Source organism: Canis lupus, chromosome 1 (genome assembly GCF_003254725.2).
Source record: "Canis lupus dingo isolate Sandy chromosome 1, ASM325472v2, whole genome shotgun sequence".
Lineage (NCBI taxonomy): Eukaryota > Metazoa > Chordata > Mammalia > Carnivora > Canidae > Canis > Canis lupus.
Window position 1 is genome coordinate 46,733,688 of NC_064243.1, and position 15,185 is coordinate 46,748,872.

The 15,185-nt window shown below is 43.2% G+C and overlaps 1 protein-coding gene across 11 annotated transcripts in view; it reads left to right on the top strand.

The window, feature by feature from the left end:
- Positions 1 to 15,185, top strand: part of ARID1B (AT-rich interaction domain 1B) — a 434,844-nt gene that overhangs the window by 371,876 nt on the left and 47,783 nt on the right. For 6 of the 11 annotated variants that reach the window (XM_049113926.1, XM_049113935.1, XM_049113930.1 and 3 more), the window contains 2 exons: positions 3,414 to 3,741; positions 5,578 to 5,706. In XM_049113926.1, the coding sequence (XP_048969883.1) occupies positions 3,414 to 3,741; positions 5,578 to 5,706 (457 nt within the window). The remainder of the gene's footprint in view (positions 1 to 3,413; positions 3,742 to 5,577; positions 5,707 to 15,185) is intronic. The other 5 variants (XM_025422610.3, XM_049113941.1, XM_049113937.1 and 2 more) reach the window with 1 other exon arrangement.

Below are 15,185 nucleotides of genomic sequence, written 5' to 3' on the forward strand. Positions count from 1 at the left end.
CTTCTCCTTAGCGCACACCATGAATGAGAGGGATGAAGTAGGGTCCCGGCTAACCGAACATCTCAGCCATTTCTTTCTTTTGTGTTCATCAAAATACAGCTCCCAACTGCCAGCTACTCCCAAAGCGCAAGAACCCAGGGTGACAGAGTTTCTCTGTTCCAACCATAAGCAGAGTTCAACAAAATCGGGAACTTTCTTCTCTAACAAAACTGCATTGTGGGCAGAGTCTGCAATAACCATGTCTAAACGCTTGTTTTCTAAAACAAGATTAAAGTGTTATTTCATTTCCTTCGAAAGCAAAGGGTACATATGTTTTCACTGAATAAAGTTTCTTACCAAATGAGTCATTTACCAAGTGGTGGGGGAGGGTGGGAGCTAGTAATCAAATGAATATGTGAATTAATTTTCATTTGCCTTCGAACTGTGAATGAGTTTATTTATTTTTAATAAAAGCAAGAGCCAAAAAAAAAAAAAAAAAGCGTCGTGTTTCCTGATGCTCTCAGACTCTCTGGAAATGAGGGCGGGCAACGCCAGTGAGGATGCAGAGGAGAGGTCCTAACTCTGCCCACAGAGAAGCCTTCTGAGGACCATGCTCCAGGAAGGCGTGGGAAGAGGCAGGACGGCCACCCACCCGCTGCACTGCGTCCCTCACGAGCCAGGGAAGCATAAGGTGCCCTTTCCACCAGGCTGGTGTGACGGGAAGACAGACGGGGACCTTATGTGTGGTCCTGCAGGGTGGGAGATGCCAAAACAACTTAAGAACTTTTTATAAAGAACTTGGAAATTGATGAGCAGGGACTGTTTTACCTTTTACTTGGGAACCGTGTAAGTTTATGTCCGTAAAGGCAGAGTACTTTCTTATGAAAAGGCATTTTAAATTTGAGGAGCTAGGTGGCACCTGAAGGAGTTTACATCAAACCTTCCTGTTCCTTCTATTCTTCTTGGCTTTCCTCTCCATTCCCAGTTCCTGACTCCATTCACCAGCACCAGACTCTGTTACTCCCCTTCAGGATTTCTTTAAGCTTCTAGGGGATGTTCAGGGTCAGAGAAACACGTTGGTCTCTAGGAGGAGCTGGCAGATTATGGCCCACTTTGGCCCACTGTCTTTCAATAAAGTTTTATTGGAACACAGGCACTCTCATTTGTGTATGGAGTGCCTCTGGCCATGTTGGGGCCATGGTGGCAGATTAGTTGAAACCTTCTGGCCTGTACAGGCTAAGATATTTACTGTCCAGCCCTTTACAGAAAGTGTGTTGGCACATGGTCGGTATAACTGGCGACCTTCATACGGTCTGCAATAAATAATACACTTCGTGGACACCCAAATAAGAAAGCTCATGTGATGCACCTAACAGCAAGTACCCAGTCTGTGTTGAAAAGTCCATGGATCTCTTTCAGATTTGTAGGTAATGCAGCTTTACATGTTTAGACTTAAAAAAACCTAGTTTTACAGTTATGAGGGTATGTCACATAAGTATATTTTTTTCCTTAAGCATTTGAGAGGCCCCACAGTAGTGTTATGTGCTTAGACTCTGAACCGTGCACACATGTTACTTGAATGCAAACCGTGCCGTCTCTGCTTATTAGGCACATGACCTTGAGACAGGCTCCTCCACATCCTACGTTTCCAGTTTCTCATCTCTAGAATTAGGTTTCTCATCTCTAGAATTAGAAGCCTCTTAGGCTTAATACAAGGATTAAATGAGTTAATACAAAGAATTTGGAATTGAGCTTAGCACATAGTAAATATTAAGTATTTGCTTTTATTATTGTTACTAATCAAATTCAGTTTCTGCTGGAAAACCTAGAGAAGCTCCTCCTAACTTACACTTTGGAGGCCTGGGACACAAGGCCCTGCTGAATCTGACCTCTACTCCTGCCCTGCACAGCCCCATGAAGCTCATCAGTGACTCATCTTGAGTTTTTCTCCTCTCTGGCTGTCTCTTGCCATGTATGGCCTCTCCCCTATGTATGCCATCCTCTCTTCTGTCACACTTGGCACCCAGGTATATAACCCCTATCATTTTTACATATGTGTTTGCGATACTTTACATGCATAATGTCTTTTAACCCTAACAACTCCTCAGTAGACTTTTTCTTCTCTTATTATCCCTCATACACCACACACACACACACACACACACACACAGTGAGCTCTTGAGTGCAGGAATTGCATTATATTTAACTTTATATCCCTTAGAACAGTTATGTTATTTTGACAAGGAGATTCTTCCAGAAAGCTGTAGGGATTGATTGAGAAACACTAATCCATAGTCTACAAATGCTTTTTACATTTATTTTATTTCAATAATCATTTGTGGGAAGGCAGCATATTTTATTGGTTAATTATATGGGTCCCAGAATCCTTTTGCTTGAGATTGAATCCTAACGTACTAGCTGTTGATTTTCTTCATTTGTAAATGGAATCATGGTCATTTATATGTATTTCGTATGGTTATTGGAGAAGTGAATGAAATCATTGACGCAAAGCACTTAACCCCACTTGGCACACATAGTGTAGTTCTGCAATTACTATTATTGGAATGACATTAAATACGCCTTTAATTTACTCGAATTTAATCTATGTACACTCACTCAAAATAGAAGGCATGGAAGGAGAGAGAAGACAAGACTACTGGCATAGTCAGGGCCCCTGAAGCTGCTGTTCTCCTGAGTGTGCCCTGGTGTGCACGGGGGCTGGAGGTGCCTCCATGGTTCTTCACTGTTTCCTCAGGCTCTTCCTGCTCCCCATTCCCTGCACTGAATGTCATGGTAGCACTTGCAACCACAGTTCATAAGACATGACACCAAGCGCAAACCAGCCCCTTTATCAGGGGCTCAAGGGAGCAACAAACACGAAGCAGCATGCCCCCAACACTAGAGAAAAACTGATTATTTTGCTGGACTAATGTTGAGCTTCCACATGACATCTCCTATGGGGTTTGGGGGGATAAATTTTAACCATATGTGCATGATGTCTTACATGTTGCCTTTCTGAACACTTTATCATAACTGTCAAATGTAGTGATGTCATAATGCAGTCACACTGGTGTGTTCTTAAGGACTAGGGGTTGAAATGGTTTTGGTTAAAGGGTAGGAATGGGAGTGTAGGGTGTACTGAAGTGACACTCAGTACTAGCATCCCTTGCCTGTTCATAGATGGTTTTCATGCCTAGCCTGAATGTCCCCTCTATCGTGTGGCTGTCCTGTGTGGTTCTTTGCCTTGGGAATGGGCCAAGAGAGCATGTTTTGACGCTGCCAGCCTTATCGGTGCCAGCGGGGAAGGGTCAATAAGGATAATGACTACTATTCTGTGTTGACCACATTGTTGGACCAGAAGGATTTCCAGTGAATGTCCTCACAAGTCCAGATACTAAGTAAAAGGCTTTAATTTGTGTTTACTTTCTGTTTAGGTAACTACTCCAGACCCCCAACGTATAGCGGGGTGCCCAGTGCAAGCTACAGCGGCCCAGGGCCCGGCATGGGCATCAATGCCAACAACCAGATGCATGGACAGGGGCCAAGCCAGCCATGTGGTGCGATGCCCCTGGGACGAATGCCATCAGCTGGGATGCAGAACAGACCATTTCCTGGAAATATGAGCAGCATGACCCCCAGTTCCCCTGGCATGTCTCAGCAGGGAGGGCCAGGAATGGGGCCACCGATGCCGACCGTGAACCGTAAGGCACAGGAGGCAGCCGCCGCAGTGATGCAGGCCGCTGCAAACTCGGCGCAGAGCAGGTATGCCGTCGGGGCCAGCGGTCTGTGTGCGCCCTGTGAGCGCGTGTCGCGCACAGAGCCACGGCGTCGCCTGGGTCACCCGGGGTGGGGAGCAGCGCAGTGTCGTTCAGCTAGGCCGTTCCTTTGGCCTTGTCACATGCCATCCCGTGATAGTAGAGAAGGAAATGGCAGACCATGGTCCGTGAGACATCAAGGAAGGACCCCAAGTGGGTGGGCAAGTCTATTCTGGGAGCTTATTGAAATGACTGTGACTCGTCCTTGTAACCAGCACCCCAGAGTGGTGGCATCTCTGGGTGGTTCCATTTACAACAGCAGGGTTTAGGCAGGAAAATCTAAAGCCTAAAATATAGGCTTTTAAAATCTAAGCCACTGAAAAAGAACCACCTTCCTTTTTTTTTTAACCCCACCGTAAAAAATCTTTATAACAGAAACTTTGTCTATGCACATATATGTATTGTGTATGTTTGTCTAAATGTTTCTGTGTGAGATTTATAGATTTCATATTCTTATGTTGTATTTTCTTTTTCTGGGCATACCCCTCTATCTGTCCAAACCAAAATGTGGCTAACAGAGCCAAGATATTTCATAAAGCTGAAGTTGATAGAGCAAGGCTTTAGCCTCAGTTACTTACTTATTTTTACTCTTGATTTTTGAAGCTCTTGAAGTAAATATTTAACCTGCTTAAAAATAACATGCTTAATTAAAAATTTATGAGACAGAAGTGAATAGTTTTAAAAGAAGCACTTATAAATATGTTTTAAATGATGTTTAATATATGTCAAAGTAACATTTTAAAACAAAGCATATTGAAAGCTATGTATGAAAATATGATATCTTCAGAAGAAAAGATAGAAGAATGATTTTTGTCAAAGGGAAAGAAAAATTGTGTGTGTGTATGTGTGTGTTATGTTTATATGTGTCCCTTTGTTGTTTTTCCTCTGAAGCTGCTATCTGGGGAATGTTAGGGACCCCTTCAGTCTCACCATTTGCTCCAAATAATAATAAATTTCCCTTGAGGAATCAAAATGAAAGTCAATCATTCTCTCTCTCTCTCTCTCTCTCTCTCTCTCTCATCCACATTACAGTTACTTAAAATCTCCTGAACTCTGCACTATACTAAACCGAACCTACACAGGCCTTAGGGAATGTTTTGATAAAAATGTCTGTGAAAAAAAAAAAAAAAAAAAAAAACCTGTCCATGAAGACTGGTTTACCTGGTCCAGTTGGAGTTCTGAGTTAGGTTTCCCCGAATTGTCCATTGTTGCAACTCCTAAGGTACTCGCTGTTTTCAGGTGGCAAGTGTGCCTGACTGCTCTGGACACAAGGCCATGGATAGTGACCCCGGGAGGAAGAGACCCAGAGAGATCGGGGCATAATTGTTCACTCTGCTCCCTCTCTGAATCAGCCAAAGTGTCGTTTTCTATAAATTTAACGTGTAGGTACACAGCCGTACATTTTCATTCTCTGCTTCTGATGAGCAGGCCGTTCCAAAGCCTTGCCTTTACGTAGTGCCCATTGTAGCTCTCCGGGCGTTTTAAATGAGGACTGTGTCTTTTTTGGCTTGTACTGATGTCAACGCCACATTGCAGAAGTGTCAGTGGAGACGAGATCCGAGAGTCTCACTTTTCTCTCTTCTTTGCCCTGTCCTCCATCCCCGCAACCCTTTTTTCAAGGACTGATAATCTAGTTGCCCTCCCAGGCAGCTGCATGGTACAGAGTACGACGCCCCATTCCATAGCCCTCCACACCTATGTGTGCACAGAACATAATGTGCAGGGGGATTCATACTTGTCTACAGAACAAATCCAAAGAAGTTGTTCTTCTGTTCTACTTTAGGCCACCATACATTAGGTCGCCTGCTTATCCCAGCCAGTCTGGGGCTGGCGGACGCCCCATGTTTTCTTCCCAGCACCCCAACTATGGCAACTCTCAGGCTCCCATGATGCACCAGCCTGACCAGTACGGGTAGGTAGCAACATACCCTGACTTGCTGCGGGACCTGGGCATTTTTTTTTTAAACTGTTAATGACCATGCCATCTGGCTGCGAAAGGAACACCTAAAACAAGAAAGCAAAAGACCTAAAAGGAAATCCATCCTGGGGGGGGGGGGGGGTGTCTTTTTGTTTATTTTTGTTTGTTTCGGGGTTTTTTGTTCGTTTCGTTCCGTTGTTTTTCATCCTTATTAATAGTACCGTGGCCGCGTGGTGGAATCCTGCATGCCATTCCCCCAGATCCTGTCTTTGCATGGCTTTCGGCATGGCTTCTTTTCCTTCATGCCTGAGAGGGAAATACAAACTTTTATCTCCGTAAAAGTAATGAAGTCACCTCCTCTGGCCTGATTTGCCCCATTGTTGTCCTTGTGTTGTGTGGGAACTTGTGTTGTACAGCACTGTTATCATGACTGTGTTATTGTCATTCCTGCCCCTACAATGACCTGCTCCTACACACACCCCTGAATTCAGAGTGCAGCGACCTCATTTGACAGGAGATGCACTGCAGGAGACATGGCTCAGGTTATTAATAGGACTTACGAGGGGTTTCATTATATCATCGCTGAGCAGACGTCTGTGCCAAAGATTTCTATTATTTCCTTCTCCCAAGGAGTTTTAGAATATTGAAGTCACCAGAAAAGTGCAACCAAATAACCCAACACAGAATTTGCTTTCTAAACGTGGTGTTGCCATATTAATTACCGATTTCAACACAGGAATTACATACAGCAACAAAAAGTATCTTTATTCTTTGCTACTACAAAGCTATCTAATAGCAGGCTTTCACCATTTTGAGGTTAGTAAATGCTTTTAAAGTGTATTATTGTTGAGCAATCTATTTAGCAAAAATATTATTACTGATACTGTTTCGCATGTCGTAATAAGATTATCTTGCATAGATTGAATCCTGTTCAGTAGTTTGAGTAGAAACACACCACATTTTTAGTTAAAATAAAACAGAGAACAGTTACCTGGCTTTGTTTGAAGACTAAACGTATAGAACTACTACTTGTTATGAATACATAACAACAAAGAGCCTTCCAATAGTTTCATATTCAGTATACATTTAGACAGCAAGAGCAAATGATAATTTTGCAATCGCGAGTTCTAAATCCTGCAAACACGATCCTAAATGTGGGCCAACAAATACAGAATTTTGTAAACATAATCCTAAAAGCAAAATAACAAATGTAGAATTAGGTAAACACATTTCTTTTGGGAAATTGTCTTTTCCTCGTTTTTCCTTTCTTGTGGTACCTTCAAGGTCACTTCATGAGTCAGTAGGAAAATAACAGTAGGGGGAGAAAAGCATTTATCATCAGCTGCTAATCCATAGGATCTGTCCTTTACCAACTCTGGAGTCCTATTTAGATCCACAAAGCTAGTCTGGCTGTGCCTTGCCAAGCCACATTAAGCAGCTGTGTAAAATGAATTTAAATGGCATGCATCAGAGTAAAATCTCTTCCACTGGGGCAGAAAATCAATGTTAGCTAACCAGCACGAGAAGATCAAATCTGCGTTTCAGCCAGCAGCATCCAGATAGCTTCCTTAGAACACAACACCTCCTCCTTAATTAAAAATAAAAAAAGAAAGATGTTGGAGTTATTCTTTGTAAATCTTGTAAAGCACACTTGGCAAAGGCTCGTCTTTGTGGCCCCATCCCTGTTAGCTCTGAATTTTGCCTTTCATGTCTACAGCATTCTTTCTAAAAAAGAAAGAAAAGAAAGTTTTATTTCTATTTTAAATCTCCTTTCCTTCTCCCTTTGCAGTACACATAACCTGTTGTGCCTTTTTTTTTTTTTTTTTTTTAGAGCAGAAGCTTGAGTGTGAGAAAACATGTATAGTACATGTTTTAGTGCTCTGGGTTAAGAAATTTGATTTTCAACATGCTTTTGCTTTACCTAACATCTCGTTGCAGCAAACTTGTGTTTTTGCTTTTGTTTTTATTTTCTTCCCCCATGGATAGCTGTGTTGGGTGGAATTTAGGTTGGCAGTTTGAAAAACCAGTTCGTTTACTCAATGTCCATTTCTCTTGTGGGAAAGAAGTGGCTCCAGCCTCACAGAAACACTGTATTCACAGAATTTGTTAAGATGACTTCTTTCCCCAGAGTCCCATAGGGCTCAGAGCCTCTGAAAGAACCTGAAAAAGACAAATTAATGACAAAGTAGTGAGTGAGTGTGTGAGTGTGTACACACATGTGTATGTGCAATTAGAAACAGCTCACTGTGAAAAATGCTGGATTATGGCAATCGTGCCCCAGGTTTTCTCAGCCCGTTGCATGGAAGATGAAACAGAGAGAGCACCCAGGTTTGACTGCTTGGAAGCCATTTTACTAGTTCCCTTGTTAAGGGTGCTGCAACAGGGGTAAAAACACCTGCTGCACTGAGTAAGTTAAAGAACACAGAGAGGACTTGGGGTTTTTTTTTTCTTTCTTTCTTTTTTACCTTTTGGATAAAGGAATTCCTCATTTTGATTATCAGAGGATTTACAGTAGAATGTGGCGAATCTCATTGTTCGGGTATTAGATTAGCTGAGCAACAATAACTAAACATTTGGAATTAATAATTTATAGAGTATTTGTCCTGGATCCTCTACCACCACCTGGTGAAAATGCATTGCTGTGTTTAGTTTCATTTTTTTAAAGATTTTATTTATGTGTTTGAGAGAGAGAAAAAGCACAAGAGAGGGAAGAGGAAGGGGAAAGGGAGAAGCAGACTTCACACTGAGCAGGGAGCCTGATGCAGGGCTTGATCCCAGGACCCCAGGATCATGACCTGAGCCAAGGCAGATGTTTATCCCACTGAGCCACCAGACGCCTCTGCTGTGTTTAATTTAAAGCATTTCTAGTTAAGGTGGAGTTCTTTTGAAATACTGAGAAACAGGTAGAAATATCAAATGATCTTCTGAAAAGCTTAGTTCAGGGATGGCAGGTGACTGTCTGCTATAACACTGTGCTGAACAGAGTTGAGACACTGTCTTCAGAGAAGAGCCAAAGTTGGCCAGAAGTGTTGGAGAGACTTTGGCCTACTGCTTCCTAAGGAAGCACTGCCATGAATCTCAGGCCACGCGCACACGTAAGATAAAATTTCCCTCAGGTGTTAGTGTTTTGCATCCGTCCATCCACTCGAGGTGGCCCCTGGTAGTGCCCAACAACTGACATCTCTGCCAAATACAGCCGATTTGTGGATTTGGATATATCAGAGTTATCCAGATTCTTTTCCTGAAATGAGCTCTGAGAATGAAGCATGACGTACAGAAGGTTCAGCAAGCCCCAGATCTTTAGGCCGTGGTATATTTTGGTTCCCTGAAATCTGTTGCCCCCAACACCCCCTGTATATAAGCTTTTACTAAGTCTTTGGTGACTTGAGCTGGCTCATGTCAAAGTTCTGGCACAGATCTTTATAATCTTTCATCAGAATGAAACTGTCTTCAGGGGGTTCCTGGGTTGTGCGGTCGGTTGAGCATCCAACTCTTGGCTCAGGTTGTGAATTCAAGTTCATGGGATTGAGCCCCACTCAGGCTCCACACTCAGCAGGGAGTCTAGTTAAATTTCTCTCTCCCTCACCACCTCTCTCTGCCCACCCCCCATTCTCTCTCTCTCTCAAATAAGTAAATCTTTATATATATATATATAAAATCTTTATATATATATATATATAAAATATATATATATAAAATATTTTTGTTTTTAGTAAAACAAGACACCAGGAATTCTAACCAATGTTATTTTTTAACCTTTGCCACGCATTAAATTCCATGAAATCATAAGTTAACTTGATCAGTAGCACCCCAACCATATTGATGCCGAAGCAGCTCAGTGTTTTATAAGAGTTTGACCAGTGGTCTTTCCCTGTTTGGAAATAGCGGCCCCGTGTACAAGCGACTGGATTAGCCTGTGCTCTTACTGCATGTGATGTGTTCCCCACATACACACAGGTCTCCCAGCATCCTTCAGGGAGGGGTATTTACAATTTACTTCCCCTTGTCCTATTTGCCAGCAAGGCACTTTTTCTGTATTACTTCCCTTGAAGCCAGTATGACGCAATTCTGCTGATGGGCTAGGAGCCACTGATGTGGAAATACTTGCTTTGAGAGAGTGCATTAAAATGTCAAAGGGGAAGGGGCAAGAAACCTGTAAACCATCAAGCCCCAGTTGTGGTGGGGTCCATCAGCCCTTAAGGCCTTGAGCGATTTGTCTTAAGAAAGAATTTAGCCCTTTGGATTTGGGGCAATTAGGTTTCAAAATAATAGCTGTGATTGGAGAAGTCACAGTATTGAAGGACAAAGAAAAGATTTCAAAGGCTGAAGTTTTTATTTCCACAATTAAATGTAAGCCTTTGCATTATCCTCTAAATACTCTGCTTAATTTTTAGCCTCTTGTTCCCCTTCAGAATTTAGAATTGAGTATTATGTTAGTATTTTAAGATTATGATTTCAATCAAATCTCTCATAGTTTCAGAACTATCATGATAACCATAAAGTATATTTATTAGTCCTCAAATCAAAAAGTAGTCAAACTAGAGGCACCTGGCTGGCTCGGTAGGTAGAACGTGCGACTCTTGATCTTGGGGTTGTAAGTTCAAGCCCCGTGTTGGGCCTGGAGCCAACTTTAAAAAAAAGTAGTACAACATTAATTTTTTTAAAAGATTTTATTTATTTGAGAAAAAGCGCATGCAAACATGACTGGGGTGAGGGGCAGAGAAAATCTCAAGAAGACTTCCTGCTGAGCGCAGAGCCCGATGCAGGGCTTGATCCCATAACCCTGAGATTGTGACCTGAGCCAAAATCAAGTCAGGCACTTCACCAACTGAGCCACCCAGGCGCCCCAAACACTAATTTTTAAAAGACTAAGAAAAAAATGTTTTTAAGTTTAATGAGATCCAAAGAATCAAAGGTGAAATGTACAGCAAACCTTTAATAGACTAGAGTCTGTGAAGTTCCCTGAACAAGTGATCATTACCTGGCAAGAGTTGTACCCGTATACACATGCTCACCTCAGCCATGGGCAGGTGAGGCTCATGAGCCTCTATTTTTATAACCCCCTGCAATAGAAGGCCAGTGCATGTCTAAGGTTTGGCCTTTGGAATTCCCACTACCAAAGAGAACTAGTAGAAACCTGTAGGGGAGCAGATAGGTGGAAAGTGATAAATATTGAAGGAGAAACCTGGACCAGAGCCTCAGTGACTGGACAGCATCGAGAGGAACTAAAAGTAGTGCAGACCTGAAACCATAACTCAGGCTTTGGCAGTCTCTTGACTCACAGCAAAGCTGGTCTCCCCAAATCTGCCTGCCCTCCTCTCAGACATCCGTGTCATCCTCACGTTCTGCAATATTCCAAGTTCGCCACTGTATCTAGACCTTCCTTCCTCACTCAGAGTATCTCCTGTCCACGCTCCAGTCTGAACTGCTCTCAGCTGGGTGCTATTCTCACCAGCTAAGGTGACCTATGATGGCACCAACATTGGGTTCGGGCTCCTGTTACCCAGGTGAGCCTTACCTCAGTGGGGTGTGCCCCTGTTGACTTGGCTAAGCCGCTTGTCTGCACATCTGACCTCATGGCCTTACTAGCTTCTCTGCCCCATGGTCATATCTAGAATTGCCTTCATAGTACCCCCACCCCGTCCCCAGAGAAAATCAGCCCCACCATGCAGGCAATCCGAGCTCTTTAGAGTTAGTAAAGGGCAAGATTATTGGACTCACATGTATCTCAGGTAGCAGCACTGGCCTTGTCCCCAACCTGCAGGGCTTTCAGGCTGACACCAGGAACAGTTTAAAAGTGGTGAAGAGGATATGCTCTAGGTCTTCATCTGTCCCAGCTGGGGTTTGGGAAGCATCCCGGGTGACCACATGAAGATCATGGGCAAGGGGCTGGGTTCTCAGATTGCTCACAGGACCCCTTACCTGGTAGCATAAAGGGCTAGGGCGCCAAAGGTTCTTCTTAATCTTGACCTTCATTCTTAGTTTAAATTATGCTTCCATTAATGGATTTAAAAAATCAAACTGAACCAAAAACCCACAGCTACAGAACCATAAGATTTTGTCCCTTGATTTGAAAGTTAACTCTCTCTGAATGGCCTTTGACTGTTAAAGAAATACCAGGTAAGACTTTCTGGATCCTGCCCATCCTCCTTCTCAGGGCAGAACGACTGGGGAGGATGTAATGAACTATACTTTTGCTCAGCTTTCACACTTTTCCTGCAATATATTTCAGCCTAATTTTGAACAGTGTTTGCTTAAACAAATTAAATAACTTTGTGGCCCAAAGCTGCCTTTTAGCTCAGGAAATCTGTAAGAATTTCAGGATGATTTTGTTTTAAGCTAGAAAAGACTATACTGACATATTTCCTGGCACTACAGCCCTGCATTCTTTGTTAGAAGGTTTTACAGAATATTGCTTTGGCAAGATACGAGGTAGAGATCTCGGGACCTAGATTCTTTTTTTTTGGGTGATAGACTAGTCTGTTTAGGTATGAGGAGTCTGTGAGTGCATAGGAGATCTCTGCATTCTTAATGACTTCATTCCTAAAATATCACTCAGGCTAATTCTTGGGTGGGTGCTGCTTAGCTTCTCGGTATTTGTCAGGCTGATATGCACTTGTGTGTGAGGTGCTAGTACCTCCAAAGAGACCTTTCCATCATCATTCTCTTATACCTGCATCCAGGTATAAAGGGTGGGTACTTCTATTACTGAAAAGGCATAGCCCTCCTTATAAATTACTTGTGATCTTTTCCTAATGGGATAATGATCTCAAAATAAACTTTTTTTAAGTAAAGATCTTTGACCTAACACAGAGAAGAGCACTGTTTTCTTTCTGTGGGTGACATCATTGGCAACTAATTTTTCTTACATGATGTACAATGATCTCATTTTTACGAGACCAGGGAGCTATGCAATATGCATCTTATCAGAACCCAATGGGAAGCTACATGTACCAGAACCCACAAAGTTCTGGGGTCCACTTCTTGCAGGGAAGAGACTGGTTGGGGACCCACTTCTGCCACCTGTGGCTTTGGTCTCTAGCCAGTACCTGAGGCAGCCCCTGTGCTGGGAGTCGGCAGGGAAGTGCTAATATCAGGATCTCTGAATGAAGCGTCTTCAGAAGGGAGACTTACAGTTCATTCGTGTCTGATTGCCACTAAACAGTTCTTAATAACAGAACAATGGGCTTAACTAACTAAAATCCACTTTGAGATGAAGAGAACATTCTTAGCTCTCAATTACCAAAATTCAAACAGCCAAACACTTTGTATTTTCTTCACACCCTGACAAGGAGGTCTCTCACTTCAAAACCCTTGAGCTCTAATTGTTCTCCTGGGTGATTTGAGAAAGAAGGTGAAGATCTGTCAGGTGCTTTAGGAACAACTGGAATGGGATGCCTGCATTGAGGCAAAAAAGAAGTACTTAATCTTGAAATTGCACAACAGGTGCATTTTAACAGTGATGCCAGAGCAGAACTGATAACAGGTTGGAACCCTATGAGAAGTCTGCATGAAGTAGTTAACAAAAAAGGGAAAAAATATTTCAGGCGTTAGAGCCTTTTAGGAAATCAAGATGGAATATGCAGTATTCCTTGGTGTGTGGTAGAGAAACTGCTTTCCCGAGATGCAGAGGTGAGAACACAGCTCTTTGAAGAAAGGCAAAGACGACCAGGAGAAATGCTTTAGAGGCAAAGGGGTCCCGTGGACAGCCCATGTGATAAGGGCCACGGCAGAGACTTGCCAGGGAGAACTTCTCTGCAGTTATCTGCTAATTCTATATCCACTAAAAAGACCATTCTCGAGACCAGTGAACAAAGTTACCACTGCCCATCTATTGAAAGGGTCCTTTTCATAGATCTCTTGAAAAAATGACCTTCCTTTTTGCCCATCCTCAAAGGAGAAAATAAAACTTAAATGTGTCAATTACCAAAGGGTTTGTGGAATTATTAACTTATAGCTGGAAAATGATTATGTATTACTCTAGCTTTGTGGCTGGGTTTACACACATCACAGCCTTCTTTAAGGGAACAAGTTGTCCCAAAAGAGATCATGTTCACAATGAGGGAAGATCTTAACCAAGACTTAAGAAGGATTATAAGAGCACAGGAAGCAAAGATGAGTTCCAGGACTCTCCCTCTGCTTCCCAGACTTGAGCTCCCCGCTGCCCATGTGACATTGCCTCTTGGGAGCTCGGGGGCATGGCAGATGCAGCCTGTCTAAAGCCAGACTCCTCCTGACCTCTTGGTGCCTGCCTCTTTAGCCATCCTCTTATGCAATTCAGACACCTAGGAGACACCTTGGTGGTTCTGTCCTTTCCCTAATATCTAATTCCCTAATTCTCCTATTCCCTAGTATCTAATTCATCACCAAGTCCCATTAGGATTGCCTCCGAGATACGGTCCATTTCTGTGTCACTGCCCACCTGGCTCTAAGGCATTGGCCTCTCTTCCCTGGTCTGTTGTAGTAGCTGCACACCTGCCAGCCACACATTCATCCTTCCCGCCTCCCGTGTGTCTTCTCATCCACAGGCAGAGGAAGATGCCCTTGAAACACATCTTTTTCTGCCATTGCTCCTGCTTCACAACCCCTGGGCTCTCTGTTTCTCCCAGCATACGGACACAGAGACCTCTAGGACCACAAGCCTTGGGTGACTTGGCCCTTCCCTCCGTCTCTGCCCTGGTTCCCTACTAGTCCGCCAGCTGCCTCTACTCCCAGACACCCAAAGGCCCTCTTCTCCCCTCCTCACTTGATTGAATCCCACTGATCTGACCTGAGACGAGATCTGAGAGCAGAGGAGGAGGGGCTGGCATCCCTTTCTCCTGGAACATTCTGTGACCTCCCTTGTTCCGAGCTTCTAGCAGATGCACCTCCCCGTCACCCACAGAGTGTGGTTGCAGGTGGACACTCAGCTCCCGTGATTGACTTGTGTTTGTTTTCCGGTTTGGGCCTACTGTTCAGGCTCCTTCCCCTCCCACACCTATCCTAAAACACTCTTCTTGAACAAATGATAAGAACCATCAAAAAGAGAAGACGTTTCTGATTAATTTGAGTCACTTGTAGCATGTCCACCTGAGTGAAAGCAGTACGGTTCTTTCTGTAAAAAATAATGTGTGGCTGTGTGTTTTTACAGGAATCCACTGTTTTTAAATAATTGGCACTTCTATCTGTTATCTTTGGTTTAAAAATATAAATGCCACTTTACATTCACAGGGTTGATTCCTCACCAGTGCAACTGGCTTGTTGAAACTATAACATTATTTTGCCACCAGAATCACTAATGTGCGTGTTGTTACAGGTGTGCTGATGGATCAGCCACACCAAAAAATGGGCTGGGGTTCAGACAGTTTTCTCTTCTGTTTGGGTTGTGTTGTTTTGGGGATATAGGTAGTTTTTTTCCCCCTTTAGATATTAGATTTAAAATAATCATGACTGAATTTGTCCTTGGTACTGCTCGGGGAGAGATGGTGTGCAAC